Source organism: Chaetodon trifascialis, chromosome 8, assembly GCF_039877785.1.
Source record: "Chaetodon trifascialis isolate fChaTrf1 chromosome 8, fChaTrf1.hap1, whole genome shotgun sequence".
NCBI classification, from domain to species: domain Eukaryota; kingdom Metazoa; phylum Chordata; class Actinopteri; order Chaetodontiformes; family Chaetodontidae; genus Chaetodon; species Chaetodon trifascialis.
In genome coordinates this window covers 4,063,239-4,077,961 of record NC_092063.1, presented here as the reverse complement: position 1 = coordinate 4,077,961, position 14,723 = coordinate 4,063,239, and the positions used below count along the sequence as shown (strand labels likewise).

At 46.2% G+C, this 14,723-nt stretch overlaps 1 protein-coding gene across 1 annotated transcript in view; it reads left to right on the top strand.

Annotated features, from left to right (window-relative positions):
• Positions 1-14,723, top strand: part of plekhg5b (pleckstrin homology domain containing, family G (with RhoGef domain) member 5b) — a 66,079-nt gene that overhangs the window by 13,005 nt on the left and 38,351 nt on the right. Inside the window, exon 2 of the mRNA XM_070969029.1 lies at positions 6,170-6,246. Within this exon, the coding sequence (XP_070825130.1) occupies positions 6,170-6,246 (77 nt within the window). The remainder of the gene's footprint in view (positions 1-6,169; positions 6,247-14,723) is intronic.

Sequence of the window (14,723 nt, the reverse complement as noted above, 5' to 3'; positions counted from 1 at the left end):
TTCTGCTAATGCTCAACTCTAGTGTAAGAGTCGCGTAGACTGCAGACATGCATGGAGAGACTTGAGAAAGCTGTTTGTTCACCTCTCATTGTCACTGGGTAATTCCAGCATGAGTCTGCAGAATAAAGCCGTTACGATTTGTTTTCTCCGTCTTGTGAATTGAAATTTGTTGACTGCTCCTCGAGCGCTCTCTGGAACAGTTTACACTTGTTGCTCTGTGGTTTTTATACTCGGGGACCTTGGCTTAGCTCAGATGTGGTGGAGGAGGGACGAAGATGCAGGGAGGGGGTAGCAGAGCTTGTGATGCACATGTGTGTGATTTAACCACTATGGGGGTAAAACAACATTAAGCAGGAGGGCTCCGTCTTTCCCCCGCTGCTGCTAAAGCCTCAGCATTAGAAACAGCTGCAACCTGCTGGTGTTTTAACGTCTGCTCACCAGGCCCGGACGCACTCACCTGTGGAGGAGCACTGAGGGGGCTCAGCCGTAAACAGGTTGTTTTCAGTGAACAGAGCCTTTTAAGCGTCCGTCTTCATCGAGTGTGACTTCATGTTTGAAATGTGACGTAAATATTTTTCATTCGGCAACTTTTCCGGAAAGATAGGAATAAATACACGCAAACTTTTATGTTCTGTCATCAGAATTCGAAGACGTTTGTCACAAGGGACTGAACAAAAAGTGATGACACAAAGCCGAACAAATCACCTGTCTCACCTGTCACCTGGTGTCTGACAGCCTCTCCGGCTTTCCAAGAGTCATGTCTGTCTGTTAAATGTGGAGCTACAGCTGTGAGGCAGTTAGCTTAGCTTGGCCGGGAGCTGTAGCTTCCTGGAGTGATGATAAGACTCACTCCTTCAGTGTGAAGGAGCCAGACAAGCTGTTTCCAGTCTCTGCTAAGCTAAGCTAACTGTCTCCCGGCTCCAGCTTCAGACTGACCGTACAGGTAGGAGAGAGGGATCGATTACATCTCATCTTTGTCAGATTAATTTGGGACACAGAGGATATGTAGACGGCTTGTGGTCGATTACATTCATTGAACTTGTTTATTTTCTAATTTGCACTTTTTTTGCACAATGGCTCGTGCATGAAACATATTTCACACTGGCAGAAATGTCTTGCTTTTTCCCCTCCCTTCTTGCTCCTGTTCATCGATCTGACCATCTATTAACCAGCCCTGATTGGCCAGACATCCCTACCTGCCTTCCTTTCCTTGCAGGTCCTCTTACCTTCGTCTTTACTCATTCCACATTCATGTATTGATGGTCTCACCTCTCCATCCCGCCTGCCTGCCATCTGTGTTCGTCTCTCAGAGTCTTTTCATAACTACCTCCTGGCGAGGAGGTGCATGTCAGGGTGGAGGGGCTCGCTCTTAAAAACATGATGTGAAGATGAGGAGTGGAGTCGAAGCTTGAGCAAACAATAGAATAATCTCACTCCCTCTTCATGTGCCATGGTGCGATCTCCCCAAAAAGAAGGCAGAGTGGAGCATTCTTCACATTCCTCATAAAAACGTGTTTGAGGCTCTCGGCTTAAACGTGTGTGAGGCTCGGCCTCTGGGCCTCAAGGTGGAGCGCCGGTGAGGCTCTGAGGGAGACGGTGGCGCGAGGGGAGATGAAGAGTATGAACGCAGCAAGGCGTGATGTGGTGAAATAAGAACAGGTGGAACTTTTTGGCCGTTTGATATTGGATTTCATCTTTAAAGCTCGCTAAGCTCAGCGCGGATGTGTGCAGTTTCCAAGGATAATGGTGGTTAAAATTCAAAGTAATACCTGAAACAGTCGTTCCTCGACCTCAGACAGCAGCAGGCCTCGTGTGTGGATGACAGATTTCATCAGCTGTAGCTGGCTGGAGTTTTAGCAAACGATCAATTATTGTAGGAGCGAGTGATGCTATCCCAGGTGTTTTAGTCTGTGGTAATACAGTGTGTAGACCTCCACTGTACGCACACCTGGATAAATAACGTTTTAAAGGAACAGTCAGTTCAAACTCTGTTTGCGCTGTGCTGTTTTCTTTCTGTCATAGCTGCAACAAACGTACCAGACGCTGAACGCTTGATGATTATTGATTATCAGTTAGTCTCTTAGTTCTTTGAATCGGTGAATAGGTAATTAATTTCCCAGAGTAAAATGGAGAAAAACACAAATCATCTCATTTGAGAAGCTGGATATTTCCCGCATTCTTTACCTGATAAATGACTTGAATTGTCTTTGATTAATTTTCCGATCAACAGACTAATTGTTTCAGCACCAGAGTGTGTTTACATTTCCATCACTGCTCGCACTCATGAAGACTGGAATAAGGAAAGAAAGCACAACTTCATCAGAAGAAAATGCGAAGTTTAATTTCATGGTTACGTTATGGCTACAAAATGAGGAAGTGGAGATTGACAAGTTGGAGTAGTTGGTACAAGATCTTGCGTGCTCAAGTGTGCATCATTTCAAAGTTGCCCCCCGCTGCTGTGGCTTATTTATGGATGCCTAATGGGTCTCTGCCCCAGGCGGTGTCTCTCTGTGGTGAGCAAGCCAGCAGAGAGCTGCGTCGATGGGATGCTCCACTGTCTCTTTAGTGTGCGAGCTCATTGTCTGCTGTCACGTGTGTTCGTGTATAGTGTGTGCTTGTGTTTGCTTTTGGCTTAATCAGCAGTGCTGAGTTCAGGAATTCCAGTTCATCAGAGAGAGAAAGAGGGAGAGTCAGCAAGATATGAGCAAGTAGGAGAGAAGATGGAGCTTCAGCAGATAATGCTTTGATTATAGGGGGTGCAAGGGGGTGGCCAGGTAGTAAAAAGACGGCTGGGACGAAGAGGCTGAGAGACAGGCTGGAGTTTTGGACGGTGGATATGAGGTTATAGTGTTTTCGCTTTTTTAAAACCAAGTTTGAATGAAGGAGTAATGTGTCGCGTGACCTGTGCAGCCACGTTCATTTGTGCAGCCTCTGTGGCCCTTTTTCATGACGAGCCTGAAGGTGACTTGTTGTATTGTGACTGTGAAGAACAGCAGAGAGCTGTGCCAATATACAAAATCTCTTCCTCACGTGAGCAGTTCAGAGGATGATGGCGGTGGATTTTATGAACGCTCCCCACTGGAATACGTCACACTGTTGTATTCATATACAGAATTTGAATTTGTTAAATTCTTACTTGTCATGACAGATCAAACGTATGTTTTTCATGTTTCGGTAAGCTTTAATGCTAATGCCAGTCTTTTTAGCCATAGACTGTCTAAAACATGGATGTCACCCGTAAGTTTCGTGAGAGCCTCAGTGACAGTTGGCAGTGCTGGACTTTGCCAAACTCCCGGCTAATCTGAAAACGGGCAAAGAGGTGGAGCGTGGGTGAAGCTGAGGCAGGCTGAATGAAGCCTGGTCGCTGAAGCCTAGCAGCTAGCTGTCACTCAGAACAGCCATGTTGGTATTATGCACAACTTTAAGCCTTAATGTAATTTAAAGGAGAGATGTAAAGATTCATCCCTGTGCAGATGTAGAGCTCAAAACCGTTCTGGCCTGTAAACGTGTTTGTTTGGTATGAAGTTGGGGGTCTATGGTTTTTGACTCGCCTTTGGTGCCAGCCTCAAGTGGGCATTTGAGGAACTGCACTTTATGTTACTCTGACATTGGCTTCATTTCCAGCCCTGGAGGTCGCCTCTTGCTTTTAGCTCTTTCACCTGCACTAACTGATTTTGTGGCCACTTGGGGGCAGCAGAAACAAGCTGCAGATACAATGCTGACAGACGTTTATTGACGCATCCAGTCGACGCAGAGCAACATTAGCACTTATTTGTTTCTTTCCGCCTGATGAATGGAAGTCGTGTGTGAAGTCTTGCTGTGGTGGAGAAAGTTCTGCCTCTTTGGGAAACACTCCATAAAAGCTGGAGGCTCCCTCTGCAGCCTGCTGCTTGTAAACCCTGAGGGAGCCATTAGCTGGAGGCCCGCTTGGCAGAGGCCACAGTCAGAGCTGAGAGCGCGTCTCGGCCTGCTCGCGGCACAGCAGAGACACGCCAGAGACTGTTTTGTCTCTTTCCCCAGAAGGTGGTTGAAGTTTGACAGAATACACTCTGCCTTGAAGGAATTGTTGAAAGGTGTTAAAATGTGGATTTTTAGCGACGCCAGCAGTGTGGCTCTAGGGATGTCTGCTCGCCAGTCCACCACTTTCCAGACTGAAATGTCTCAGCAGCTGTCAGATGGATTGGCATGAAATTATTTCCAGACCTTCATGGTCCACAGAGGATGAATCCGCCTGACTTTGGTGATCTCCTGACTTTTCTTGTAGTTCCACCAGCAGGTCAAAGTTTTCCTTTATTCTGTGAAATAGCTCAACATCAGTTTGATGGATTAGCACAAAGACTGTCATGGTTCCCAGAGGATGTGTCCATCTTACTTTGATCGCCTGATTTTTCCATTAGTACTACCAGCAAGTTGAGAATTTGGCTTTTGGAAATCATGTTCACCTCAGGAAGAACTGTCATATCTTTGGTGATCCTTAAACTTTTCATATAGCGCCACCATCATTTCATCAGTTTATACAAAGACCTGAAAACTAATGACACGCACATCAGCCTCCATTGTGCTGTTGTCAGCATGCTAACGCTCGAAGCTAAGATGGTGAACAAGGTGAAGATTACGCCTGCTAATCATTAGCATGTTAGCCATTGCTGTTTTTACATTTAACATTTTCTAATATCCACGACATCGGTGCACATATCTTGGCAAAATTCCATATTTTTTTTACTCTGTTGTATTTTTTCTACTGTGCAGTAGTACAAAACAATGAATTTTCTTATCCACTTTTCACCATGTGCACTTCAAAAATGTGCATTGGCTGCATTATTTCTGTACTCTGTGTGTATATAATGCACATATATATAGTTGATTTTATTTTGTGTCTTTTTCTACATCTCCTTTTTGCTGCCTGTAACGTCTTAATTTTCCCAGCGTGGGATCGATAAAGTTACATCTTAGCTTGTGAGCATGCTAACATGCAAACATTAGCATTTGGCTCAAAGCGCCGCTGTGCCTAAGTGCTTTCTGGCTGAGTTGCTAACGTGGCTGTGGACTCTTGTTTTTACTCCCATTGAGCAAATTCATTACAGACAGGTTGACCCTTCCCTTCCCGGTGGGGAGGCCATGCTCTCTGTGGTATGCAGCAATTACAGTGTTTTTCCCTCTTCGCCACAAGCACCCTTGACCTGTGAACGTAGCTGCAGCTGAGTGGATGGCTCAAGGTGGCTCGTTTACGTATGCAGGCTCAGAGACAGGCCTCAGCTGTTTTACTGTTTCTTTCATGGTGACAAATGAGTGTTTGAAGTTAAAGTACAGCCACCAGGTGACTTCACTGTCCTGCTGCAGCCCATCTCTAACGATTTAGAAAGGATATGACACGTGTGGCTCGGCCGAATAGAGATCAGCGACATTACAGGGAACAGGTTATCTGATCTTTCTGGAGAGGCTTCACTACAAAGAGGTCTTTTTGCATCTTGCACCTTGGCCGCCCGTCTCGACCCTCCTCCCTCCTGCACATGCATATTCTGTTTTTCTCATTAGGCTCGCAGATAAATATTGGTGCGCTCAGGCTCTCTGTTATGATATCTTTATCGTGTGTGTACATGTAGAAGATGGAGATGTAAACACTGCCTTTTATCATACCCTCAATCCGGCGTTGGCTGACTAGTCAAGTAGATTTTAGAGGTTTATTTGACAATGGTGATTTGTTGGTGCGGAGCCGAGTGCAGCCAGCTTACCCACAATGAGTGCATTTTCCTCCAGAAACCAGAGAGGGCTTCCTCTCATTTGCTTCATTTTCTTCCTGTCTCTTTGGTCGTTACTCATTTGGCTCTGATCTCCTCCCAGCAGCACACCCCACCCTCTTCCCTCTGTTTACCTTTCCTTCAAGAAATCTCTTTAACCAGAGGAGTCTTTTTTTTTTCATTTTATGACATGGCTTCTTGGTCCTCTGTTACTGTGTGAGTGTTTTTCAGGCCCAGAGTCACTCTCCCTCCCTCTCTTTCACTCCGTCCTTGTATAAACACAGGCAGTGACTTCAGTCTGCGTGTCTACAGTATGTTTTTACAGCTTTACCAAGAAAGGTGTGTTAATGGAGTTGTCGCTGGCGGGACAGCTGGTTCGGTGTTTCAGTGATAAAGAGAGATGTCAAATTGACTCGTGTGTTCTGTTTCAGATGACAAGCCCGTCCAGGAGGAGGACTGGGTGGTGTGCCAGCACCCCGAGTGTCCCGAGCGCCGGAGGGCCTCCAAGGTAAGACCCTCAAACCTGCCAGGTCGACAAAAAGAAGGCCTGAGTGATTTCACCGAGCAATGACCGTCTTCAGGGTGTCTTCACGTCCCAGAACGTCTCACTTAAAAGAGTAGTTTGACATTTTTGGGATGAATATGCTTCCTCGCTTTCTTGCAGAGAATTAGAAGAGAAGATAAGTCACTCTCATGTTGACCATAGCGTCTTAGCTTAGCTTAGCATAAAGAAGAAAAAGTGAGGAAGCACCTTTTTCTGCAGTTCAGTTTTTTGTAGAAATGTAACAAACAAGGTATAAAGTGTTATTCAGTGAGCTTCAGAGGTGCTGGAGGTGTGTTTTTTTTCCTTTTAGACAGAGCCAGGAGAGCTGTCTACTATGTTTATGCTAAGTTGACAGACTGTAGCCTTAAATTTAACAGACAGACATGAGAGCGGTACAGATCTTCTCGTCCAAGTCGTCACCAAAACAAGCTATTTCTCAAAATGTCGGAAGTATTACAGCTACCGTAAGAGCTGAATTTCATTTTCGTTTTCATTGTACTTGCAAAACACCTCATGTTTTCTCTGAGAAATGAGGGTAGAGAGGGAGAACGACACAGAACAAGGGTCCTCAGCAGGACCAGCATCACTGAGATTAGACTGCTCTCCTTTGTTTCAGCAAATGCCCAAAAATGACAAGTCCAAGTGACTAAAACCTCTGTGGGCCATAGAATTACAGGTCTCATCCGTCAGGAGGAAATAGCATGATGTTATAGAGCCACAAGGTGTGCTGAGGGAGGAGGTGGGGGTGGCTGAATGGGTTAACATAGCGTCAGACTTTGCCACAGGACACTGCTGTTCATTTCCTGTTTCCTACCGACGGACAGCGCTGGTTTCTTCAAACCACGACCGCAATTGTCCCCAAATCTTAACCAACTGGTTATTATTGTCACCATGATGACAAATGTCCCCTGACCTTAACCAAGTAGTCATTTTAACCCAAAGCACGAGCTTTGCTTAACCCTAACCGAGTCGTTTTTGTGCCTGAACCTGACCAAGCTTAAGCCTTAAAAGGCTTTTTCTGCAGCAGTGATTTGCAGTGGTTTCAGGAGACGCCGACACTGACTGATGTTGTCCTGCCGATAGAGACGTCAGGTCAGAAAACGCAGAGACATGTCATTTTGCATACATGATGTTGTGCTATCACATGGCCAGCGCCTCAAACCCCTACGCCACCAGGACACCCCGAGAAGTGCTTTTTAGTGTCATTTACTAAAACGAGACGGTCTTAAAGTGAAGGTGCACGCCGTCTGTCTTCGTCCTCGCTGGTCCCCCTGAGCCTGTGGCCCTCGTCGGATGTCCACAGAGGTTCCTGCATCTGTCTCGTGCTGCATCACAGCACAGTGAAGGCGAAGCAGCGAGCGGCAGAGCTGCTTTCCTTCTTTTAGGTGTTAAAAGGGGCGTGAGTGTCAGGGCTCTGTGTCTGACCACCAGACTGTGAAATGAATCATTCCTTTGAAGCCACTGCTTTCTGAAAATGAGAGACTGGCCAGAGGACCGAGGGAAGCCAGCACAGCGTCTGGTCCTCCGTCGGCCTCTCGGCTGTTTCGGTCCGTCAGCTCCCTCCCACCACCGGAACCGAGCTTTGGGCGGGTTTTCCCATTGGATCAAGACGTTGTCCCTTTCTGTCCTCCCTGCGGAAACAATAGAAGGGGAAAACGACAGAGAGAAGACGGTGACTTCACTCAGCACGTGTGGAGACACAGACGGATATATATAGTTTCTCTCCATGGCAACAGGGAATAATAAAGTGAGGGGAAGAAGAGAGCCGAGGAGCTTAACCTGAGCTCTCCCTGCTCCTCTTTCCCTGCTCCTCACATTATTGACTCCCCCAGCCCCTCTGTCCCTGCCCCCCCTCACATAATCCCTCCCTTTCTTTTTTAAAGATGTGTTTGGTTGTGAATGAGGCAGACGGAGAGTTCATGCTCTGTGTTTTAAAGCACATGTATACATTCGTGCTGATATGACCTGCTGGTGCACGGGGGGTGGGGGGCAGTGTGGGACAAAGCATGTCTGACGCCACCTGTCTCCTTGGTCAGGGTCAGGGTTGATGTTGTTATGTAAGAAGATTAGGGAAAGACCTGTGGCCCAGTGTGGACTGGGACAGGCGGACAGAGAGGAGGGCAAAATAACAGTTTAGGATTTTGGATTTCATGTTTGGTCTAAGCTGAACTTTTCTGAAGTATAGCAGCTCTTTTAAATCGTATTAACCTGAATTCATTGATGTTTTCGGCCTCTTGGATTCAGCAAAACCAGCCACAAACTCAACGTTAGCATATTGTCACCATATAAAGGTGAATTTGTTAGCAAATATTTGCCCATTTATACTTTCGGCAGATGCATTATCATCATATTTCTGGCCATCTAATGAGTTTAAGTCCAGCAGGATCTTTAGATCTTTGCTAAATGCTCCACCGCGCTCACCAGCCAGTCGCCAGCTGCACCAGCTGAAAACCTGGTCGAAGAGGCGACTCAGAGCATCACGCCGTCAAAGCCAAACAGCAGAGCTGAGGGGAGACTCTGTGGGTTTGTCTCCACAGGCGACCCCTTTCGCATGAAAGTATTTATGTGCTCCACTGCTAATATGAAAAATATTTATTGTACCCACTTTACATTTAAATGCCAGCAGGTCAGTAAAACACAGGCATACAGGCGTACTGTGTATTTTACATTTATTATTAATTTAAGCCCCTCGTCAGAGATCTGCTTCCTCTTTATCTTCAAAGGGCCTTTTTCTGTTCGTTATAGTAAAACAGTACGCAGCGGTGAATGAAAGGAAACATCATATTTTCAAAGGTTTGACCTCAGATTACTGCGTCATGATGCATCAGTGCGTTTTTTTAGCGCGTACTCTTTGATGCGTGATCCCACAATGATCCGCTCTGTTCTAATACAGAGGGGATGTCCCGGGATGTCACAATGCCTCGTATGTCTGATGATTTCAGCACTGTGAGGCGTGACCTAAGAGCACCGAGAAGGTGAGTCGTGATAGCTTGGGTATTTCCGGACTTTCAAAAAATCTAATTTATAGCGTAGCGTCATCACTTCTGAGAGCGTGTTCCTGATTAGGTCGGTCTCATGGCTGTTGCTCATGTGTTCAAACAGCAGGGGGCGACGTCATGACAAGCCTGACCTGCAGGCCTGCCCTGCTGCTGATCTTCCTCGCTCGCTCTGCATTCGCCTCACAAGTGAGAGGCACATTTCTTGGAAGAATGAGAACATAAATACATCCCTTGACTTCCACCCGCTCCACCCACTAAGCAGATTTAGACGCATCAAAGAAGGCATTTTTACTGACAAAATGAAAAACATTAAACTTTTATATTTCATTTTAAGAGGGTTTTTTTTAAGCGCTACGAATAGCCTCTTTGATATGCCGGCGGCTTGGCGAGAGGACACAGAGCAGACACAAACACAGAGAGGCAGAGGGAGGGGGAGTCTCAGGCCGGTCCTGGTCTGCATTTAAAGCGTTTCACTCAGACGGGCCTGGCTCTGGTCTCATGCTGCCGTGCATCAGGTCCCGACGGGGCCGTGTCTCCTCCAGTCTCAGCATGACTGACATGAGTTCGCCCGCACCGTAATTTTCTGAAATCACACCAGGTGTCAGCCCCTGTGCTCGCGCCGCCATAGCTCAGCGCTGTCACCGCATTACACAAGAGCACTCTGCTAGAAGGCTTTGAGACGGCCCGGCGCATGCGTTTCCAGCGGGCCTGTCGGTGTGTTTGGATGCTTTTGCTGTGGGTTTCTGCAAGCCGGTGGGATTTAAAACCAGCCTGCAGGTGTCCAACTGGAAGATGACGTTCGAGCCAGACTTATATCTTGGCTGAGTTGGTGGGATTCATTTCAGATTAGCGATCAATGCTAGTCTGAGCTTGCTCCCTGGATCTAGACTCCCACATGGAAGGGCTTATTATCCCTGATCACCCCCCCCCCCCCTTCCTGCTGTTCACTTCTATCCCCATCTCCTTCATTTCCCTCCCGCCCTCCCTCGGCTCTGACGAGACAGGACCAGACAAGACAACTCAAGGTGTGGGTTGCCTCGGCAACGGGCCCCTCCCTGCCCAAACAGCTGGAGGCACAGGGATAATGTGAAGAGAGTCTGGGTTCGACAGACCAAAAGGATGAGGAGCAGTTTCAGTCTGCTGGCTTTGACTTTTGTTAACATCCCTCAAATGAAAACATGGAATGATTATAAATTCTGTGTTTTCTTTATATTTTCTGCTATCTGATGTTTGGCAGCCGCTCTTCTGTCATCTGGTTTGTCCTCTTCTTCTGCAGTGCTTTAATGGCATCTGACTGGATATTAGTGCCACCAATTGTTCACCTCAGTGTACTCCTACTGTTTCCATCATGGAAGGAAATGCATGTTCACTGGCTTCCATGAAAATCTGTGCTGCCCTTCGATGGAAACCAGGCTTGTGTGCCTCATGCCGTTACTCACTCCTCACCCCCATTGTGTTTTTGGTCAGCTTCCATTCTCTCTCTCCTTCTTCTTTTAACCCTCGTCTCTGTCCCTGTTCGTTCACACATGATGAGTAATCCTTTGTTGATGTTTTAGGGAAAATAAAATCACATTAGTCAGACGAGCGCAGACGCACCCCTGTGATGTACCCCGCGCAGAATCACCTGATTACCAGCGGCTGAATCACTCAACCTTTAGCTGTTCTTTGTTTTTTCTGTTCGTCAAATTAGATTTTCTTTTCGTGCATATTTCTGCTTCTTTACAAACACAGACGCACTGGCTGTGCTGATGTTAACCGTGCTCTCTGTTCCACTGACCCGCTTGGTCGAAAAATCTCAGCTAACTGACACTGACAGGGAGCTGCTAAGGCTGCTGAGTAAATACCGTCATTGGGCTGGATGCCCACTTTCTGTATGTGTCAATAGGCTGAAGGGCGCTGAGGGTATTAGGTGCCATTTATTGGCAGAGAAGGATTAAGCTCTGGGTGTCGTGCAGTTCCTTTAACACCCTCTCATCCGCCTGAACGTTGGCCGCCGTTCAGCCTGCAGGGATTCACTTCTCCATACAGCCACTCGGCATGTATGGATCGTATATGTAAACCAGCTGCGTGCATCCTCTTCGTTTAGCTCCTCCTCATCCCTCTTGTGCTTTGGTTCTTTTGAGGAAGCTTCTGTTATGTTTAAAAGGTCCTTGCTGCAGAACTGCTGTGCATTTTTTAGCTCTTTCTCTCTTTGTAAGTGTTTCCATCTTCAGCAGTGAGCTGTCGCAGTTGATTTATCGAGAACAGGAAAACGCAGCATGTTCATCAGTTTTGCTTGATTGCTACCCGCATGCATTTCTCACAGCTTGTATTGCGTTTGAGTGACTGCAGACTGCAGACTCTCTTAAATTGGCTTTCTGGAAAAACAAAATGTAAAAGGATGTGACCTCAGCTCCAACTGTAAAGTTCTTGGAAAGTTTACTTTATGAAGTAATGCAAGCCCAGTAATGGAAATGGTCTGCAGTGCTCTGATGACTCTGGAGTCGTTTAGACATCAGGGGGGCTGAGGAAACGTTACCTAATCACTTCTCAACAGGAAACTGACCGTCGAGATACTCGGGTGTTAATTTGTTTATGAAGGGAAGGGAGAGCGTGCACGTACTTTTCCAGCATTTTGTTCCTTGATTCACATTCAGACGCACTTGTTCACACACAGCAGCTGCTCGGTGGACAGTTTTTCTTGCTGACTAGAAGTTTGGGGTTCATTATCTTTATTGTTGCTATTAAAACAACTACATACAGGGCTCCTCTGTAAAGGATAGCAGCTGTAAGATCACACTAGGGAACCATTGTATTCTTAAAAACTCGCTGGAGTACTGTGTGACAGTGGTAGCTTTATGCTAAGAGCTGTACTTGTACCAGTGTCAGACAGTACACTCAGTACTCACCAGCCTGTGGATACTTCTGGCTGCCTGCCGAGCTTGGTAAGACTCACTACTGTAGTTGAGTTAGTACAAAAAAAAGGCATGACTGTAAAAGAAATAAAACAGAATGTGATCATTCGCTAATCCTTTCTAGCATTTGCTAGCATTTGAACATTTATCTCTCAGTGGCTGGTCGATGGTTAACTTCCCTCCCTGATACTCAGTTAAAAACAGTACAAAGCCAACATCTTTAAGGATTTACCTCATCACCTTCACTGATATGCTTATTCTGAATATCACATTTCAAACAAGTTGTTCCTTGAGCTGAATGCTAAACGTTAGCATGCCGTTGTGCTCCCAGTGACAATACTAACATGGTATAAAGTTCCCCATTTTCACCATCTTATTATCAAAGGATTGGACAAATATCCATTTTGACCTGATGATGGCTCTAAATGAAAAGAGAAAACATCACCGGAGTTAAAACAGCTCATCCTTCAGGTGATTTGCACGTGGTGGTCCCTTCAGTTGTCATTGACACTGTTCACTCAAAACCAAAAAAGTCAAACCCAATGGCGGCTCTACAGGAAAACTCAGCGTTTCATCAAAGTCAGCAGGATATATCGCTGAGGGATCATGAATACCTGTGCAGAAGTTTGTGCCAATCAATGCAATAATTAATGAGATATTTCAGTCTGAACCAGAGTGGCGGACTGACCGACGGACAGGCCACCTGTAGACTGTATGGTCAGATTCAGTCATTGTTCGGGGCCCAGTTGGCTGAGGGGCCCTGCGCTGTTCCAGGCTTTAATTAGACCACAAACTGTCAGGTTAAGCTGAAATACGTTCAAAAATCACTATTAACGCAGCTCGTATGTGAACCTTATGGTGTTTCATTTGGTGAAAGAAGCAGTCTGGACCAGACTGACTGGCCCTCGCCTGCATTTTAACACTCTTAATCATCTCCCTGTTTGGATCCAGTTTGTGAATAAGTTCATGAACCATGAGTTTCAGAAACATTTCTTACTGAGGTAGTCTGTTTACGCCATGTTTTTGATCCAGTAATCGGCTTTGTTACTGTATAGAAACTTGTCACCAGCCGTTCATGACGAGACGTCCTGTAAATAATGTCACCACGTGGGAAAACTGAATTGTGAAGCAAAAGCTTTCACGTTGAGCGCCAGCTGGCCTCGTTGTACGATACACATCAGCTGATGATATCTTTTCTTTTAAGCGGATCTAACACAACACGTCGAGTTTATATTGTCAAAGACAGAAAGTCCGACTTGATATTCCCAATTTTAGTTTACAACCTGTGGACATTTCTCTCCAGTGGAGTAAGACTGGATCCCAGCCACCCCAGCAGGCTGCAACAGGCTGGCAGCTCCCTCTTCTACAGACACACAGGGACTTCATCAGCCGTGAGCCAATCACAGAGTGTTTCCGCCCAGCTGTACTTTTCCAGCCCTATGGGATGTGATAATCCACAAAGAGAAGCCGATGACTCTGACGCAGTGACTCATTTTACGTCAGACCGCGGCTTAATGGAGAGGTGAAGATACGGCGATGCCTGAAAGGAGAAAACACGAGTGCGTGGTTTCGTTTATTAAAATGTGTTTCGAGCCGTGTTTGACCAAACGACACGCTCAGTAGCTTTGTGACACAGTCAGCATAACAGTGTGTGCTTAAAATGTGACTTTAGGCCCATTAAAAGAAGTAAGTTTTCCTCACCCTCTAACAAATGAAGTTGAGTTGATTAGCAGTAAAACGCATCCCTGTTAAACTCAATACATTCAGTGTTTCTTAGACTGGAACCAGTAGCTTCTGGAGGCAGCTGACAGCTAATGTTAGCAGACTTTAGATCAGGATTTGCAAAGATCAGGATCAGGATTTAGTAACATTAGCGAGCAACAACAAGTCATCATGTCACAGTCGGATACTCCAACACTTCAGAATACGTCATCTGACAGTGACTCCCAAAATAACATATACGACCGTTGTAGAATACCGGTGATGATGGACATGTGTTGTCACGTGGTTAATGTTGTGAAATGGTGCCAGTTTGGTCAAGTCTAGGCACCGAAACTGCTGGTTAGGTTTAGAGAAAGATCAGGGTTATGTATGTCTGTAAGTTAAATTACAATAGGGACAGAGCAGCAGTCTTCTGGGAGAAAGTCCTCCATGTTTGACCCATTCGACCACCCGACCTCCTTACATGATTACTGGCTGTAACAAGCTGCTTGACAGACCACCTCTACGACGGATGTTCAACATTTCAGTGGTTTTATCACAAAAGTAAAAGCGATAAGGAAACACTGTCTTCTGCTTGTGGTCCACTTTCCCTCAGTGAGTGATTAACCTTACGTTATGCGTTTGTTAACAGTTGCTCATTTACACATCCAGCAGACATGAAGCAGCGCTGCCGTTCCTTTTGAGTCCTTCACTCTTCTTTTCGCTCTGTTTTTGGTCAACTCCTGGGGGACACGTCTGCCACTTCAGCTGCTAAAACCTCCGCTCCATGTCCAACAGCTTGTCTCTAACTGTCCCCGTCTGCTGCTTGGTGTTGGACAGGTGCACA